Raw genomic sequence first — 19181 nt, forward strand, 5'->3', positions numbered from 1 at the left:
GGAGATGTCAAGTACAGGATGGTGAATATAGTTAATAATACTCTACTGCATATCTGAAAGTTGCTAAAAGAGTAGGTCTTAAAAGTTCTCACAAGAAAAAAAAAATTTGTGTGGCAATGGACATTAATTACTTATTGTGATTATTTCACAATATACACAAATAGTAGAATTATTATGTTGTATACCTGAAACTAATGTTATATTGTCAATTATACCTCAATTAAAAAAAAAAACTTTTTGGGGTGCCTGGGTGGCTCAGTTGTTAAGCATCTGCCTTCGGCTCAGGTCATGATCTCAGAATCCTGGGATCGGGCCCCGCATTGGGCTCCCTGCTCAGCAGGAAGCCTGCTTCTCCCTCTCCCGCTCCCTCTGCTTGTGTTTCCTCTCTCACTGTGTCTGTCAAATAAATAAAATCTTAAAAAAATAAGTAAAAAACTAAGTTTAAAACAAAGACTTTATGCAAACCTAACATACCTACATTCACTGAATAAACACACACTTCTCAGTGTTTTTAATTAAAACTGGGACATAGAATGGCTCCTTATTAAATTCTAAAAAGAATCCATAGTTTCATGTGAAAACTAGCCCGCTACCATTTGCGTTAATACCCCCATAATTTTAGAAGGTCCCCAAAATGAAGAATTATAAGCCCAAACTCACAAGGAATGCTTCATTGAACTCAAAAGAGCAAGGAAATTGCCTCTGAAGCTGATGAACACAGTCAAGCCACTGCAGAAACACTGGGCAGCGCTCGTTCAGATCATCGGAGTTCTCCCCATGACCACACCGGTCAGCAAACTTGTGGCCAAAATCCAACCACTCCATCTCCACGAGGACCTGGAAACCCTGGAGGGAAACACCCAGGAGAGACCATTCGTACTTGGAGACTATGACAGCCCTAAGCCTGTCAGGACTAACAGCAATAATCCCTTTTAGCAAACTCCCAGTAAGCCCAACAGGAGGCCCTGACCCAGCCCCATAGCCAAGGGTTCCATGGAATGGAGCTCAGGGCAATTTCCTACTTCCCTCAACTCCATTCCATAATCATCAAAAGGGTACTAAGCATTTATCTAAGCCTTTCCTGAATCCATACTTTCATTCACTGTACAGTATAAAAGCCACATTTTTTCTAAATTTTTTTTACTTTTAATTATTTTTATTTTTATTTTATTTCTGTATTTCGTGTTATACTTACAAAGTCTTAATTCTAATAGCTTTCCCTACCCCTAGATTTACATGTATTTTAGGGCACCTTTATGGCTTTTCTTACATCTTTAACCCAACATGTGGTTCTTTCAGAGCAGAGCTCTTTCTCCACAGAACACTATTGTGATATCCCGACCCATTATCATAATGAGCATGCCAAGATCCTTCTATAGTAGCCCTATTTTCCTGGAGTAGCCAAAACTTTTCCAAGTAGATAGACTGCAAAGGAAAACATGTCTGTATTTCTCAATACCTTGTTATACACATTCTGCTCCATTTTAAATGGCACAAGAACTACGGGAGGCACCACCACAATTTAGCTCAAAGTAAAGGAGCAAGGGTTTTAAAACAAATTTCACTTTCCTTAGGTCTAACCACCAAGACCAAAACTGATCATAAAACCCTCCAAGGTTTCCCCCACTCATACTGACGTACCAAATCCTACTCTTTGGATGCACTCACCTCTATGGTTCGGTAATATGGATCCAGCAAGAGCTTAGCCAATGCCACAATCTGGGGAGTGCGATCCCAGCCATCTGAGCAGTGCGCTAGTACCGGCCGCTGATCACGATCCACAGCGTGCACTACCAGAAGTGCCGACTTCAGAAGCACAGACAGGTGATGGAGCCATTTTGTGCTTTCAAGGGCTGAGAGCCAACTATAAAAATAAAAACAGAAGGGGATAAGGAAATGCTGATTTTTATGATTTACTGCATCATGCCAAATACCCGTGAAATTAAAAAGCAATTCCCAAAGATCTTTCCCTCCAAATAAAACTGCCAAAACAAACAAATCTCTGTCTTTATAAAGCATGTACAAAGATGAGGCTTTCAGACCTATTATGCAATAGAAGACAGCTTTAGAAATAGGACAGTAATTAATAGAATTTTTGTTCCAAAAATCTTATGGCTAGTTTCTGAGAATATCTAGTATTTTTCAGTCCATGGTAGTTATATATCCAGTATAAGCAGTTCTTTCTGGAGTCTTCTTAAGGAAATGAAGCCACTTACGACATTGTAAAACAGAAGGTACTTATATTTAATGATCAGCAACGACGCCCTACAAGTTCTAAAAAAAAAATATAGAAAATTCACACAAACATGCCATAAGGAGATGTAAGCCAGATGCCACAAACAAGAACAGTGCAGACAACAGCACCTGCTCCACACACCCTAACACCTACCACTAAAGTCTTGAATTTCTATGGACTAAAACTGAGTGAGCCCAAGCTAATGACTGAAGACTCAAATAAATTAGTATACCAATCGCTACATGGTGTTACTGGACTTAACACAGACTGAATTCAGCAGGGATCTAGAAGAACCTTTTTTCGAAAAGACCTTTAGGAAGTATCAGATCCAAGAATTACCCCTTGAAGTAATCACAAGCTGATCATGCTTGTTTTTTTAACTGTGTTGACATTTTGTTTCTTGTGCCCTGTCATGGATTCCACTCTCTACATGCCCACCCCCGAAAGCTCTGATTTCTCCAAAATGTGATCGGATCTGTGGTTCCACAGCCTCAAGCAAGTGTTGAGAGGCTTGATTGTAGCTGATATCATCACTACCAGGGCTTCCTTTGACTCACAAGGAAGGCTTCAGTACTGCCTTATGATTTGCTGCCAAATAGAGGCAAAGCATTACCTTTTTCCTTAATAAAATCCCCAGACATTCATGTGGACCAGGTGAGGGCCAATTACATCTTTCTGATTCTGGATTTAAAAAAGAGCTTTTTAAGAAAGAATTTTAATATATGGAAGATATTTGTGATCAGGTAGTACTGATTCTGTCCCTTTCATCATTTTATAAATAGGAAAACTGATACCCATAGTAATTAAGCCACTTGGCCAAAGTCACACAATTAGTAGCAGATCTTCTGAGACCTTAGTCAGGCTCCTTCTATGCCCCACCTCTGGGGAAGAGAGCACTACTGGCTGGTTTCTGTAAATGCGTAGCAGATACAAGTTGCTAATCCCCAAAGCAGAGCAGCAAGCTCATTCTTTGGTCAGGCTTTTTCCCCAAAGACAACTGCTTCACCCTCTGGGCTGATTCCAACTGTGATGAATCTAATCACTTACTACCAGGAGTTAGTACAAGTGATTCAGGCAGCCATCTGATTGAATAAATCAAGGAATTCTGCAAAACTTGATGTGATCAGATCTACTGACTAGAACCCAGGGAAAGAGCTATGGGCTCCAGCACAAACACCAGAAAAGAGAAAATTCTGTCTTCTCTGGCTCCATTTCTGGCTTCCTGAAAGAGTAAAACAGGGGCTTTTAAATATTTATCTGTCCGTATTTGTTTTACAGACCATTCCTGCTAAATTTATCTTGTATTCAACCAGTTCCCTTAGGGGGAAGGAGTGTTACTTCACCTATCTCACTACAAATGCCAGCCATTCATTTTTAATAACAAAAATGTGGTAATGTTCTTAATAAATAAGAGGGGGTAGTTTAGGAATCAGAAGCAAATGTAAAAGGAATTCACTGAATGGCAAGTTTAAAGAAAGTTTAACCCTTTTTTACAACACGATGAATAAATTTTGACTTTCAAGTAAAATGTCCCACCCAGTTCACAGCAGATTAAGTGTCACCTACAGGACATCAAAAACGAAAGAATTAAAAATGAGCCAAAAACAATGTAGAAGAGAAGAAGTCCCAGGAAAAACAAGAAGGCAGGGCTTCTGAGGACTGAAATCTGTTTTGTGCTCCACATCTTTAAACCTTTCAAAGGGCTAGATTTTTCTCCCAGCATCTCCTTTGTGCTACTGTGCTAACACAGAAAGGAGAAGGCCCACAGGGACTAAAAGTAAAACTGAAGTGTACACCTCCAAACTCATTTAAAAAAGGGGGCTGGGGGGGGGGGCAATGCAAAATTAAAGCTAAGGCCAAGGTCTTACTTTCCCGGATCTGGCATCTGTGTGCACAGCAACCGCAGAGACTGAAAACTCCTCCGAATTGAATGAATATTTGCCATCCCCATAAACACGACTTCACAGTTTGGGTAATACTCTGCAGAGATTAACAATAAAGAGAACAAAAATATGTTGAATTTAAAGCCCACATGGCCAAATTTAAAAGCATTAAACAGGCTATAAAGCAAATCCATTATAGTTGCTGACTAATGAAATTGCAATGTTTTGATGCCTATTAGTCTAGTCCTTTTATGAAAGGAAAAAGTGTTTGAATTTTAGCTGTTTTTGCAAAAAGGAAAGTTAGATTTGTGAAGATATGAACATAAAACAGAAGCTCTTCTTTTTTTAAGGAAAAGATCTAAAGCCTTCCATCTCACCCAAGGTTGACTTCCTAGGCCATATCTAACTTGCAGCTCTGGAATCTCTTTGAAAAGAACCTGGCAGAACAATGCATTTTATGCATTCACATTTCACCTTCACACAACTGCTTTTACCTTCCAGTTGAGATCACATCCGAATAAAGAGCTTGGAGCCTCTACCTGCTCTATCAGCACACAACTGGCACCGAACGGGTCCCTCCTTGGAGAAAGTCAGCAATCAAATAGTGGGGGTGCTATAGGTCAGGACAGAGGTGCGTTGCTAGAGTTCTGTATTTACTGCTTCAATTTCCACCCCAGGTTTTCTAAGTAGAAGCCATGTGGGAAGTTTTCTGTGAGGTCAGTGATGAGTAAACCCACTGTCAAAGGCAACAAAATCTTTTAGAAGGCTGAGAAATTGAGCCACTAAAGAAGCAGCTTCCAAACATGAACAGGCCTTATTAGAGAGAGGATTTACTTTCTTTATCACCTAAAGGTTAGGAAGGAAGATTATTTGGTTTCACTGCACCTCCTCCTCCATTTCTTCCCTGTAAAGAAACTAGTGTTAAGAATCCAAACAGCTGGGCGCCTGGGTGGCTCAGTCGTTAAGCGTCTGCCTTCGGCTCAAGTCATGGTCCCAGGGTCCTGGGATCGAGTCCCACATCGGGCTCCCTGCTCCGCGGGAAGCCTGCTTCTCCCTCTCCTACTCCCCCTGCTTGTGTTCCTGCTCTTGCTATGTCTCTCTCTGTCAAATAAATAAAATCTTTAAAAAAAAAAAAAAAAAAAAAAGAATCCAAACAGCTCTGGCTCTCTCAAGATAGGCTGAGGAACATGGTTTGCCATTCATTTCAAATTGAGAACTAAGACCCAGTTGGACATGGCTGGACTCACAAGAACAATGTTAGGATACAAAGCACCATACACCTCACCTGGGCATTCACAGCCTCCTCCTTTGGCTCGGTTTGCCACAGCTGCTGCATAGGAACGTGCATCCAAGATCAAAAGCTTCTGCGGTTGGATGGTTAAACTGTCTGCTCCTGAAGCATTTGACAGAGAAGAATCTAGGAACATCAGGAGTGGGGATGAAAAACTAAATGAACCCATCTCCCAGAATTGTGCAAAATAAGAACCCAAAACACCTACTGCAATACCAAGAAACAAGCAAACAAAAACCTCAATTAGTGAAACCCACCTAACCAGAACCCTTGATACATAGGACTTCTCTCTTTATCTTCTGTTTTGCCTACAATCTCCTTTATCTCATGTCTACATGTATAGTCTTTTAATGAAGTCTGGTGTCTCCTGCCATGGTCTGGAGAAATTCCAGGTCCCCTATCATATATATACCCTATTCTTGTCACAATGACTAGAAAGACAACCAACAACACTAGCCCTCTTAAGCCAAGTCTGAAAGTCTTCTGGTTCTTTGTCAAGACCTATGACTCCTCAAATAATCCCATCAACTAAAGCTTCACCCTCTCTCTCCTATGGAACAAATTATAGGTCTTACAAGGAAAAGGCCATTCAAGAAAAAGTTCTCACAGATACTCTAAAAATTGCTGCCATTGGATCCAGGGAGCATCTTACCAAACTCCACATCAGAAAGGTCTCCTGCATTGGGAAAGTCTCGAGAACTGTTCCTAGTCGACAGCTTGCTGCCACTTGATCGGGAGTCAGAGGCACAAGCTTTGGCTACTGACTGCACCAGGTGCTCATCATCAGCATTTCGCCAGCCCCACCAGCTAACCTCCGGCTGTCCACAGCGGGCAATGACGGCTCCATTAGTCTGGTGCCTGTGCAAGGAACAAGACACAACAATCGTTTCCATCTCAGTGGCCCCATTCCAGTGCTCTGTGATCACACAAAAGTAAGGTAGTGGATTTTAAATGCCTTAATGAAGAGCATGAATACAGGTAAGTGATGGGTTAGCTTCAAGTCCTCTCAGGGCAGAAATCATCTAGAACAACAAGAATAAACAACAAAACCTATCTGGATCTTTCTCAAAAATCTTATCATCTTAGAGACCTTTGTAAAGTTACCAACAAAATGATAAATGTGTGCTCTTAGAAAAAACAAATTTATATTCATAAGGTAAATGTTTGAGAGTCTTTAAAATTTACTTTTGAAAAATCAGGTAAAAAACTAATCTACAAATACCTGGCCCACAGTGGACTACTCTACAAAATCTCCTGAGATTTCATGACTCACAAATTGCTATTATAGGCAGATAGCTCAATGCACCAGCTACCTTTCCTTAAGCTCTTAGAAGGAACAGCATAAACCTCAATAAGCCATACTCTGATCCTTTATTTTTTGATAGATCCTTTTTTAAAAAATTAAGACCAGAAATCTTACTCAAAAGTCTACTTTAAGATGATACTAAAACCCAGTCTCTTGGGGCGCCTGGGTGGCTCAGTTGGTTAAGCATCTGTCTTTGGCTCAGGTCTGGGATCGAGCCCCACATCAGGCTCCCTGCTCAGCAGGGAGTCAGCTTATCCCTCTCCCTCTGCAGCTCCCCCTGCTTGTGCTGTGTCAAATAAATAAAATCTTTTAAAATAAATAAATAAATAAATATCCAGTCTTTTCCTACTTAGGAATTTATTAGGCAATTTTAACAATTAAAAAGCTATAAAAGTATTTGGCAATCAAAAGGTATAAAGTTCCAATAAATGCTACAACATGGATGAACCTGGAGTATGTTATGCTAAGTGAAAGAAGCCAGTCACAAAAGGCCACATATTGTATGATTCCATTTATTAGAAGTGTTCCAGAATAGGCAAACCTGTAGAAACAAAGGAGATTACTAGTGACCTGGGGCTACGGGGACTGGGAAGGGGATAGGGACTGACTACTAATGGGTCTGGGGTTTCTTTCTGAGGTGGTGAAAATGTACTAAAATTGACTGTAGTGATGGTTGTACAACTCTGTAAATGTATTTTAAAAAAATCGCCGAACTGTACACATTAAAGGGGTGAACTGTGACAATCATGAAGTAGTTTTTAAAAAGTTATAAAGAGGAATCAGTTCATTATGAAACAGAATAAGTAGTAAGCAAAAAATTTAAATGCCCCCCAATTCTATCTCCCAGAGAGGAAGTGTCCATGTCTTACCTCCCATTAAAATCTAAATACAGGGGCAGGTGGGTGACTCAGTCGGTTAAGCGTTCATCTCTTGGTTTTGGCTCAGGTCATGATCTTGGGGTCCTAAGATGGAGCCCTACGTCAGGCTCCGAGCTCAGCACAGAGTCTGCTTATCCCTCTCCCTCTGCTCTTCCACCACCTCACATGCCTCTCTCAAATTAATAAAATCTTCTTAAAAATCTAAATAGATACATTCATACACACATATAACACATATGTAGGAGATAGATTTAAATAAAACATACTATTGAATCTATTTGTCACCTTTAAGGAACAACGTGAGAACAATTTTTGTTTCTAATCACCAGCTATCAATGAAATTCAGCAAGAACCATATTCCACTGGAACCATCAGTTTGCTTGTAGTTTTTAAATCCTTCAGAACAGAGAGACAAGTAACAGAAAACACTTGCCAATATGCTCAACTGGCTCACCTGCTGAATGGAGCCCAACGGGAAATAAAACCTAATTCCTAAAATGCCTACTAGCATATATAATAGGCACTGGGGAAACAACAGAGCTGACCAATGCCAAACCTTCATAAAAGAGGCTGGCAGGGCCTTTCCTGAGCATCCTCTTTCTCTGCAATGCTCCCAGCAGTGCCCAAGAGGAACAGAAGATGGCACTCTTCGGCTTGGATCTTGGGTTTAAAGGGTCATGCATTTTAACAGCCAGACTGCAACTGAGCTGTTGGAATAAGCAGTTTTCTGCAGTCTTCCAAAATGCTTTTGACTGCATGATCAAGAACTAAAACAATACAATAAATCACTAAAGAGCATTTCTACCATATTAACAAACAAACAAACCAGGAAAAAGTATAAAAATTAAGATGCCCTACTTAACACTGAATGCTTCAATTTCATATAGAAATACATAAATATTTAAACTATCCCTAAGTTAGTATTAGGCAAGCTCACTAAAGGACTAGAAACTTCTAATAACCACTCAATGCACAAAGGGGGGAGCTGTGAATTGCACTACAGATGGATGCCCTTTGCACCATGTTGCTGTGTTAGAGCAATCTCTGTCTTCAGTGATAAACCCAATTAAACACTCTCTCATCACAGTGGGGGAAAAAACACTAATCAGGCACTGGTTCAGCATGGTGCTGTCAAGTAACTGCTGCTAACAACTTCAGGAATCAACACTGCAGTCTACAGACAAATAAATTCATGCTGGATTCAGAAGCATCTTGCCACCTGGGCTGGCAAAGCAGAGAGTGGCAGAGTATCCCCAAAACATTCTTCTATATATCGCTTACAAAGCTCCCCAACAATTTAACAACCCAGTTTGAAGCTCAGAGATACAAGACACATGTTCCAAAACAGAGGCTAGTTCCTAGAAGTCTGATTTTATGTGGGCTATACCAAGTTTTTTTTTTTTTTAATACCAAGAATTTTGAGAGGTTTTCTCAGAGAAATTGGAAGTAAATTTCATTTGTATATATACTATGGTCTCTAGAAAGGGCTGGGAAAAAAAAAACCCATGGCTCATGCCCTGTAGAATAAATTTTAGAAGGGAAAAAAGGTTTCCCCTGTTTATTCTAAGAAGTTTTTCTTTAACTTGCACTTACAGAGTTCTCTACCAACAAGGAGAATTCACCTAAAGCCCTGTACTTTGAAAATGACAGTCCTTCCCCCTGATGCTCCAAGTCAGCAAACCCTACAAATTCCAGGGCTGCTGATCTAACACAGCTGCTGGTCACAGAGCAGCCCGGGCTGCTTCCCCTATTTGAGCTGGGCCGATCACTGATAAGATGCAAATCCTTTCAGCTTTCCCTGCTCTCTAATTCCTGTGTCATCCTTGTCACTTGAGTGATAGGTAAATTTGGTGACCTACTTTTCTAGGGTGTCTGAAAACAACAGTGATGAAAATTGAGATTGAAAACTTAATGGATTCCACTGGGCCAGAAACAAATACTTTTTCATCTCTCCCTATTCAGGACGACCATCAGAATTTGCCATCAGTGGACTAAATGACAAGCTGGTTACCTCAGTGGAAATTCCACAAGGAGATAAATCCCTTCCTATGACCTCAATATTTCAACGGAATGCTTCCTGGCATTAAAGTCTGTAAGCCCCACTGGCTGGGCCCAAATTCAAGGAAAGCCCAAAAAGTCTGCAAACTGGAAAAATGAAATGGAGAATGTAAATATTATAAAGAGATGACATCTGAAACAGTTTCAAAATAAGAGGGAATGACTTCTTCAAGTTTTAAGATGAGACACTGAGAACTGAGCTATTCAATGAATTATATATAAAAGCAGCCCCCAGGAACACAACCTACTCCATGTACTGCTTAGGGAAGCCCAATATTTACAGATTCATTCAGTGGCACAGCATACCTGTAAAGTAAGACCATCATTCCCATTTTACTAATTAGGAACAGGCTGAGGTCAGGGAATTTACTCAAGGTGCCTTAGCAAGAGTATCAGTGAAAAGACCTGAACTCCCAAATCTGTGCTCAACATAACGCCACCATCCCGTTCTAGAACTTGACTCCCTTGGCTCTCATGCCTTTGATCTTTAAGATCTTCTACCTAGCCAAGCCCTAGGCTTCTTCTTTAAATGCTCCCTCTCAAAACAGAACTCTCTCATGTGTCAAAGTTTCAACTACAAAAACAATCACAGATGACTCAACTCTCACTTTCTGGAACTCCTCTCTCTCAATCCAAAGACCAACGTCGGAAGCTAAATGCAGTAACACATTATCTTCCCATAGAATGTCAGAAGGATCTTAAAATACAAGACGAGCCACTTTCCTATTAAATTTTTCTTGTCACTTGAAACATCAGCAAGTGTTCTGGATGCGGTAAGTACTGGTGTGTCACCGGAAGAGTGACTTTAACTATAAAAGGAAGAACAGTTGCCTGGGAAGGTCTCTGAACCCTTCCCTTCCTTCCCAGGTTAGCGGTAGCAGAGCAGCAGACCCCGTGCAGTGGACAGCAGCCAGACCTGGCTGGGCCTGGCCAGGCTTACTTACCTGTAGACAACAGCAGGGATGCGCTTCCAGGACCTGAAGCTTGCCACACTCTCTAGTTCTTTGTCGGTGATCCAGGCAGGCACTATAAGCTCCTGTGGATAGCTACCACATAGCCTAACGGGGAAGGTGAGAAAGAGGAAGTGGGGGAAGAAGACAGGAAGACACGGAGGGAGAAGAGGGAGAGACACGAGGTGAGCCAGCATAAGGATGTTGATCAAGCTACCCCAGAACCAGTTAAAAGGCAATAAGGAGCTTTAGTTGAGTCTTGGCCTACTCCGCAGAACTAGTGGCCTTGGGTGTTTACTTATGCATATGTCGTGTGATACTATCTTGGACTGTTCCACTTTAGGCTGCTTTTGGAAATTTGGTGATCTTAACATCTGTGATATAAGGGGAGTCCACAGGCAGTTACTTTGTTACAACAGAGAGTTACCGTGAAGTAACTAACATATAAGTAATTTCCTAACTACACAAAGTGCACAGTCCAACTACAGAAGTGAAAGTCTGTCACCTCAATCAGACTCCCTCACTCTTTCAGGCTTCTGTCAAAGGGAAACGTGAAGGACAAAAGCCCACAATTTCAAGTTTCCAGAGACCTTATAGAATTACTAACATATTCTCTGATGTAGCCTAATTATAGGTTAACAGGTGCAGGCATGGGTATGCAGAAGCAGTACCATAAATCAGGACATTTGCATATATAATCACAGCCCCACTGACCCAAGATAGTAATGTGAATAAGCTAGTAGTCATAATTTCTATAAAACATAATTCAGAATTATATTCAAGGGGGAAAAAAGCTCTTTTCATTAGGGAGGAAGCCAGTAACTGCATGCTAGTCAAGCTGGTGCCCTAAAAAGCAGTTCTTTCCGACAGGTTTTTCACTTATAGGACAGTATCTCTCTACGGGTATCCCAATATTCCTTTTCAACAGTGAAGGCAAGAAGACCTTTAATCCAAATCTTAAAATACACGAATTCCTCCCCCTCCTGTACCACCACCGCCTGGCCCTAGCCTACCTTATGCATTGGGGGAAGAGGCAGAAAACCAAGTAGCTTAGGAATTGGGAGTTTTGATCATTCTGCACTAAATATCTCCATCACCAAGTAGCTTAGGAATTGGGGGTTTTGACCATTCTGCACTAAATATCTCCATCGTGTTCTCAATTTCCAGAAGATTAATTAAAAGCCAATGAACAAAGAGAATGTCCACGACCAAGAGTAGTTCATAAACTTAATGCCCACAAATGCCTAAAAATGACCTGGGACACTGTGAGCATAGTTAATATGCTAACCACAAGTCCTGTTCTTTGTCTTCTTTTATCTTGTTTAAAACTTAGTAAATTTAGCTCTCCTTCTTTGTAGTAGGAAGAACTTTTCAATGTCCTGAAGACTGGTTTTGAGGTAGAAATGGTGGACTCAAAGACAAAAATTAATTTTTAAAACCCATATTGAATAGCGATTTTGAAAAACCAAATGGCTTTTGAACTCATTTTTTTTTCCAACAAGTTTAGCTTAACTCGGTTTTCTGACTTCACCCAATATTCCTTGTCCTGTAAGTATTACACTATCTAGTAGTCACCTTTTTAGCAAATATTAGCTACTTACATGTAGATAAGCAGTTTCTAGCATAGGAAAGGAGGGCTATATATGAACAGGGCCTGTGGCAGTCTCAGGCTCTCTGAGGCCTCGCCTCCAGTCTCCAACTCCCTTCTCTGCTTTGGCTTGTGACTGAGAATAGGCAAGGTATGACAGGTCTGTAGCTCCTATTTCTTCACAACACCCCAGGTTCTTAATTCCCTGGCCAATGTCCATGTTAAGAGCTGCATACAGTAATCAGCTATAGTTTTTCCAATGAAAAATGAAATGCTCTGATGGCTACCCACAAATAGACCAGGAAAATGGCTATCATAATTCGAGGCAGTTCAAAAAAAAAACAATGATTAATGCCTCCAACTGCTAGAGGAAATCTTAAGAGGAGAAAAATATTAATCTAAATCTCCTGAACAATTTTTTGTTTTATAGAAATCTGGACCACCAAAATCATAGTAGTTAACTGCCCCCCCCGACACACACCAAAGTACTTACACTTTTTAAGGAAACAAGAAATGGGAAATATTTAATAGTGATTACATTAATATTTAATGATTAAATGGTCATAGCTATGAAGTTAGAACAGAATAGTACTTATGCCTATTTCATAGAATCTGGAGTAAAATTAGTCATAAAAACTAGCTTCTAAGTGTTTTATCACTGCTTGTGAGATCACGGATTCTATCTCCAATGTGACATCAAGTGGTGAAGAGACCAATGGAAACTGCCTGCCTACATGAGAACACAATATTGTCTAGGAAATGCACGCACCAGGAAGAACAGAGGTCTGGAGGGAATGGAAAGGAAGATTCCAGAATCCTACAAAATATCATTTTTCCACGCCAGTGACAGCAATGGGAACAGAAGACTCATGAAGTACCCTGAAGACCACGCAGTTAGATTTAATAAATAAAATTCCATTGAAAAAAAATGTCTATGTCTAAGTTCAAATGTTCTGCCACATGAGAACTGGGGTTTTTGCAAAGGTACTGGCTGTGAAACACAGTCCACAGGCACCCATACAACTTACTTGTACTTCTCATTGATGTTGGAAATCCTCCAAGCATTGTTCATATCAAAACCCATCCGCTCCACTTCGTTTTTAAACCTTGACGTTACGTGCTCCCCTAGGGGCCACGGGCAGCAGAAAGAAAGAAATTAATACCATTTTGCAAAACAAGTAGAATAAAAGCATAGCTACCCCGCTCAGTTAGATAAATAACATACATTTAGTTTTAGTTTAAAAAGTCCCTGTCAGGGTAAGACTACACAAAAGAATGAGGAAATTAATTTTTAATAGAAATACAGCTAATACAATTTACATTAGTTTCAGGTGTATGACAGACATTATGAAATGCTCACTGTAAGTGCAGGTACCATCTGTCACCATACAAAGTTATTACAGTATTACTGACTATATTCCCTATGCGGTACCTCATAGCCTTTGACATATTTATTACTGGAACTTTGTACCTCTTAATCCCCTTCACCCATTTTGCCCCCTCCCTTTTAGCAACCAGAGAACCAGCGTGTTCTCTGTATTTATGAATGTATCTATTTTTTTTTTGTTTCTTCATTTTTAGATTCCACATATAAGTGAAATCATATGATGCTTTGTCTTATTTCACTTGGCATAATAACTTCTAGGTCCCTCCATATTGTCACAAATGGCAAATTTTCTTTTTTATTACTAATATTCCTGTGTGTGTGCGCACGCCCACGTGCACACCTGCCACATCTTTATCCATTCATCTCTTGACGAACACTTAGGTTGTTCCCACATCTTAGAATTTTGATCAAGAACTGTTATCTCATTTAATCACTACTACCAACTCAGAGAGGTTATCACCGAGTTCATTTTATAGAGGATAAAAATGAACTGAAAGAGGTTATTATAGCAAATCTGTCTGGTCCCAAAACCCAGTCCCTGTCACTATACTGGCTACTCTCCTATTTCCACACTCACAGTATACATAAAAGATAAAATCAACAAGTTCACCAAGAATAGTAATACAAATCTACAACTCCTCATAAGAAACCCTATGGGCCAGATTTCAAAACTTGAGTTTTTTGGAGTTTAAGATGGTGTATATAATATAATATTAGATTAACATTCTCAACAGGGTTTATTAATCAAACATTAATATTTCTACAGTGAATACATGGGTAATTCACACTAACTGGAATAAGTAAAGCAGCAAAGAGCTTCATGTCAACTCAGATCAGGTCAAGCCACCAAATAAGAGAAATATTTTGATTTTCAGAGCCTTATAGATTATGGAATTGAAGATAAGAGATCATGAAACTGTAACTGCCAGTACCCAGGAAACACCATACTACTAAGTGCTAAGCATTTGTAAGAATATCCATCCAAACATGTATAACCCGCCTACATCTGCCCTAATGAAATTGGCTTTCTCTTCCTAAAGACAGCAAGCGACAAATGCAAAAGTGAACCTAACATAAAAGTCATTAAATCTGAAATAACTTTCTTCCTTGAAAACACACAGAGTCCTAGGGCAGTAAAACAAACAAAAAACCATTAAGCAGTATCTCTAATATGTAGTGTTACAGGTTGTAAAATAAATGCTGGTGGGTGCTGGGAGAAACTACAATAACAAATAAAAGCACAAAGCAGACTAGACTGCTTTGGTGATCAAAGTATAAAGCTTTGCTCTCCCTGGGAAAGGAGCTTCAGAATAGGAAACAGCAATTACTTGAATGAAGGACAATTCTATAAAACTACGTCCCATTTAAACTGCTTTTCTTGAGCTTCAACTAGGTATTATACGTTTCCTGAAGGAGAGCTATAAAAAGATGAGGTGCAGAGATTCAGGAAGAAATAATCAGCTGAATGAATCCCATTTGGAAAAGTTTTAGACATGATGTAGGCTCCCAAACAGGAAAAAAGCTATCTGAAATGGAGTGCCATCTGTCTACAAATTGTAAGGAATAGTGACCATCAAGAATATTAGAGAGTCCTTCACTTTTAATCCCAATCTAAAAACTAAAACCATGACAATTTCCAAGTTCAGTAATTAATGAGATTTTTCCCACCTGTGATACAGCTCCAAAGTCTTTGCAAAAGGTAAAAGTACTTTAATTAATGACTCTTAACATTAGTACCTCCAATCTTAGCATAACCACACAGATGCCCTAAAAGGACCCTCTAATTTTAAAATAATCACTGGCAAATCACCACCTCCATCACTGGCAATTTGCCCAAAGAAAAGCTTAGAACCACCATCAGGAGCATGAAATTCTGAGCTCCACACAAAGAAATATATACTGTGTAGCAAGCATAAAACATGTTATTCAAGTTCCTTGAGAACAAGGAGTTTTAATTACCTTTGTATCCTCTAAAACAGTGAGTTCCTAACTTTGAAACTGACCATCACAACCCAAATAAGAATTAGGTAATCCAATACATAATCCAATACATGTTTATTTTTAAAAGTGTTTCACAAAACTACCCACCCTTACTACGTGTGATACATTTTGATATTTTCTATCCTACATGTTTCATTTTATATTTCATTCCTTAAAACTTTTGATTTCACAACCCACAAGTGGATCACAACTTAGTTTGAAAAGCAATGCTTAAAAAAAAAAAAAAATCTAGCAACAGACCTTAAATACATGAGTAATTCAATTGGCTTTTGCCAAATTGTGTTAGAAGTTCCCTTATGTTTATTCAGCTACAAGAGTGAATGCCAAGCATATCTATTTGCTGATTTCCCTTAAGAATTTCCCTCTAAGAATTCTTAGGTTTCCACTGATTCAATAGTAAATATACTATAATATCCCATTTTAAATATTATGGTTGTTTCTTTGGCTTTGAATTTCCATTTCGACCCTGCTGTCTGCCCTCCTCCCACCCCCAAATGAGGATGTGTCCTTTTTTAATGTTTAGTATTTCTTGTACAACAAATGCAAACAGTCCAGCAATTCTTATTTTAGTGGGAATAAAAACCTTTTTAAAGAAATGAGACCCTCTATCATAACCAGTGTCAAGAGGCAGTCTAAAAAAATTATCCCCCCAAAAGTCTAGCTCCCTGGGTGATTCTGAGCATTCAAGCCCACAATTATACAAAGCCTAAAGGTCTGGGATAGAAGAGCCAGTCTTCTATCCAGGATGTGAGGAAGAAGAACTGTACCAGAGTCAGAGAAGGTAAGAACCAGCCCTCCCAGATTTTCAAATATGAAAGGAGGAATCATTCTTTTCTATGAACAAAGGTCCCAGTACAGTCATCTAAATGTACACGTACTGGACTTTGTTCAAATTCGTAAGACTCTAATGACAAGGACTTTGACTTTATACTAAACAGGCAGCTGCACAACAGTTGTTAAGACCCAGAGTCCTATGCTGTTCATGGTTAAACAAGATCTGCTTAATGGGCATTTCACAGAAGAGAGGTCAGAGAGATGGGCCTGATGCTACGAAACTAGTAACTAAATTGCCCAATCATTTGTCAGGACCCCTGCTTAATGCTCAAGTACAGGATGATCACCAAGAAGGCAGTTACAATGAAGAGAAGAAAACCGAGTACATGGGAGAGAAGCTTTAAGCTTTCCGTCCATTCCTTTTTTAGAATTTGAAATGGGTCTAAGAGTCAAGTCAAGAGTTTCGCCAAGACTTTTGCAAGTTTCACAGGTAAATTCCAATAGCAATATTGAGACTTCTTCCAAAGCAGATTAAGATTCAGAGCTTTGGCCACCATATGGCTGGCTTAACTATGACAGCTTCAACAGTCAGAAACTTAAGATTTATACAAATACAAGGTAATGATGCAATTTTCCCATTTCCCTCCTTTCTGACACATTCTACTTTTAGAGTAGGCAGAGAAGAATCCATAAAAGGCTTTATTAACTGCTAAAAGACTAACTTCAGCCTTTCAGAGTCTATGCTTATGATCTCATATGTTGGAGATTATACAAAGGCATCACTTTGAAATATTTCAAGTGTTGTCTCACCCTAAAGATGACTTATAAGAATGTGGTTGTCTGGTATGCTCCTACTTGGTGAGTAATGTTATAGCCACCACCAACACTCAACAATATTGGGTGGAGACAGAAGAACCAGGTTGACTGGCTTTAAAAATGCCACCATGGTATTTTTTATTAAGAGCAAGTTTTCCCCTCTGTACTCCACAGTGAAAATATATAAAAAGGAAAAAGCCATACATGTAAACAAACTCAAACCAAGTCACTGAAGTACAGTAAGACTCCATGTAAGTGGCAGCAGGTGAACTTCAGTGTGGATTTGTGACATATTAGGAAGAAACAAAATACAACCTTCACACACAAAGTTCCAACCCATCAGTTACAATGGCATCACCTTGTATAGTCATAATTTCCAAAATGTTCTGACAAGCATGGCACATAGGAAGCACTCAGATATTTACTGAACTTAACTCTCCAGCAATAACAGATTTGATCTTCAGGATACCCAGATCAGCTTGGGCAGGGAGAAAAGGAATGTCCCAGTCTGAAGAACAAAGGAAACTAAAGTACAAAGAAGATATGGCTTGCCCAGTATTATTTTTTTAATTAAATGATAAAGTATGGGTTTGAATTCAGGCTCCCTAGTTCTTAAATTAGTATGTTACCCCCCAAATACCTCTATACATCACAAACTAATGAAAAGACAGAGAACACTGTGGACATCTGTATGTTCCGGTGGCCAAAGAATACCAGATATCATCAGGAAGGGAAGGATCTGGGGACAGAAGTCATCCCAGCTCAAGACATGGCCACCCATAATTAAGAGAGTCAAGTGAAGTTCTGACCTGGCACACCTTAGCAATATCCTAAGAGATGGCTCAAATCCAAAGAAACTAATTTTATCAAGGGAATAAGGAGTCATCTAAACAGATGAGGAATTTTCAGTCTGTAGTTGTGACAAAAGGAGGTTAGGAGAAAAAGCAAGCCTTGCTGACTAACCAACATCATGCAGCAAGATATAACTCACTAACTTCATTATCCTAGGAAAAAGACTAAAAATTCAGCAAAAATACATTAAGATTTGTGTGTTTTACTGTATGTAAATTTTACCTTGGGGGGGGGGACGAAAAGAGCCATAAACAACAATAACAAAATACAATGGCATGTCAATAAAGAAGGAAAAAGAAAAAGATGCAATGGATGAAGGAGTGAAGTCAAACACAGTTTAAGCACATTCTCATACCCTTTTCAAGGATGGTGTGGATTCCTATGGCTGACTCTGGGTTTCACTGGCCTGACCAAGCTCATGGGTAGCTTGGATTCCTGAGGCTTTCCTTGTGGCTCCACAAGGGCAGTGCCTGTTTTTCATCTCTGCATCCACAGCACCCCACACAGGCAACTCTCAATAGCTGAAAACTGGGGTTAAGTCCTAGCTCTGTCACTGACTGGCAGTGGGACCTGGCAGCAGATTTTACCTCTAAGTTCCACTTCTTTGGCTCCCAAAACAGAGACACAGGCTACCTTGCCTGCTTGATGAGGTCATGAGGGTCAAACAAAAGTATGTATCAAAGCATCTTTAAAAATAAGATGACGCTTGTATTTTAATTATGAACCAAAAACTTCAACCAGTGAATGAGCCAGGAAACCAAAGTGATGCAAGCAAAGCTAGATTAGCCTCAAATGTTTAAAATGACACAGGGCAGAACGGTTAAGATTGACAATTCAGGATTAAAAACTGAGGTTTAAAGAAAAAAGTCCTAAGGGTAAGCTGAAATGGAAGGAGGCTCACAACTTTTCACTGTTTATAAAGTCAACTTTGCTTCCAGGCTGGACATACTAAAGATTGAATGTTGGACCAGCAAAGTTCTATTTATGGCAGCATAAAGTTTACAGACAAATACATGTGGAGAAATAACATGAACTTGATCCAAGCCATTTCTGAGGGAGAAAGACAGAGTGGAACAAAGATCTCCTGGGAAGGTAGGAGGCCTGGGCTCCAGCACAGGCTCAGCTTCTCTGTTTGTCCTGAGGGAAGTCACCTGGCCTCTC

The 19181-nt window shown here is 39.7% G+C and overlaps 1 protein-coding gene across 8 annotated transcripts in view; it reads right to left on the reverse strand.

Moving 5' to 3' along the window:
- The window catches only part of MTMR3 (myotubularin related protein 3), a 136151-nt gene that overhangs the window by 12361 nt on the left and 104609 nt on the right, over positions 1–19181 (reverse strand). For all 8 annotated transcript variants that reach the window (XM_028124567.2, XM_028124568.2, XM_028124562.2 and 5 more), the window contains 7 exons: positions 13219–13315; positions 10597–10710; positions 6063–6268; positions 5405–5536; positions 4105–4216; positions 1669–1864; positions 661–846 (listed from right to left, as the gene is read on the reverse strand). In XM_028124567.2, coding sequence (XP_027980368.1) covers positions 661–846; positions 1669–1864; positions 4105–4216; positions 5405–5536; positions 6063–6268; positions 10597–10710; positions 13219–13315 — 1043 coding nt within the window. The remainder of the gene's footprint in view (positions 1–660; positions 847–1668; positions 1865–4104; positions 4217–5404; positions 5537–6062; positions 6269–10596; positions 10711–13218; positions 13316–19181) is intronic.

This window comes from Eumetopias jubatus, unplaced genomic scaffold, assembly GCF_037043125.1.
Source record: "Eumetopias jubatus isolate StellerSeaLion01/CBP00866 unplaced genomic scaffold, mEumJub1_p1.0 scaffold_16, whole genome shotgun sequence".
Taxonomy (NCBI): domain Eukaryota; kingdom Metazoa; phylum Chordata; class Mammalia; order Carnivora; family Otariidae; genus Eumetopias; species Eumetopias jubatus.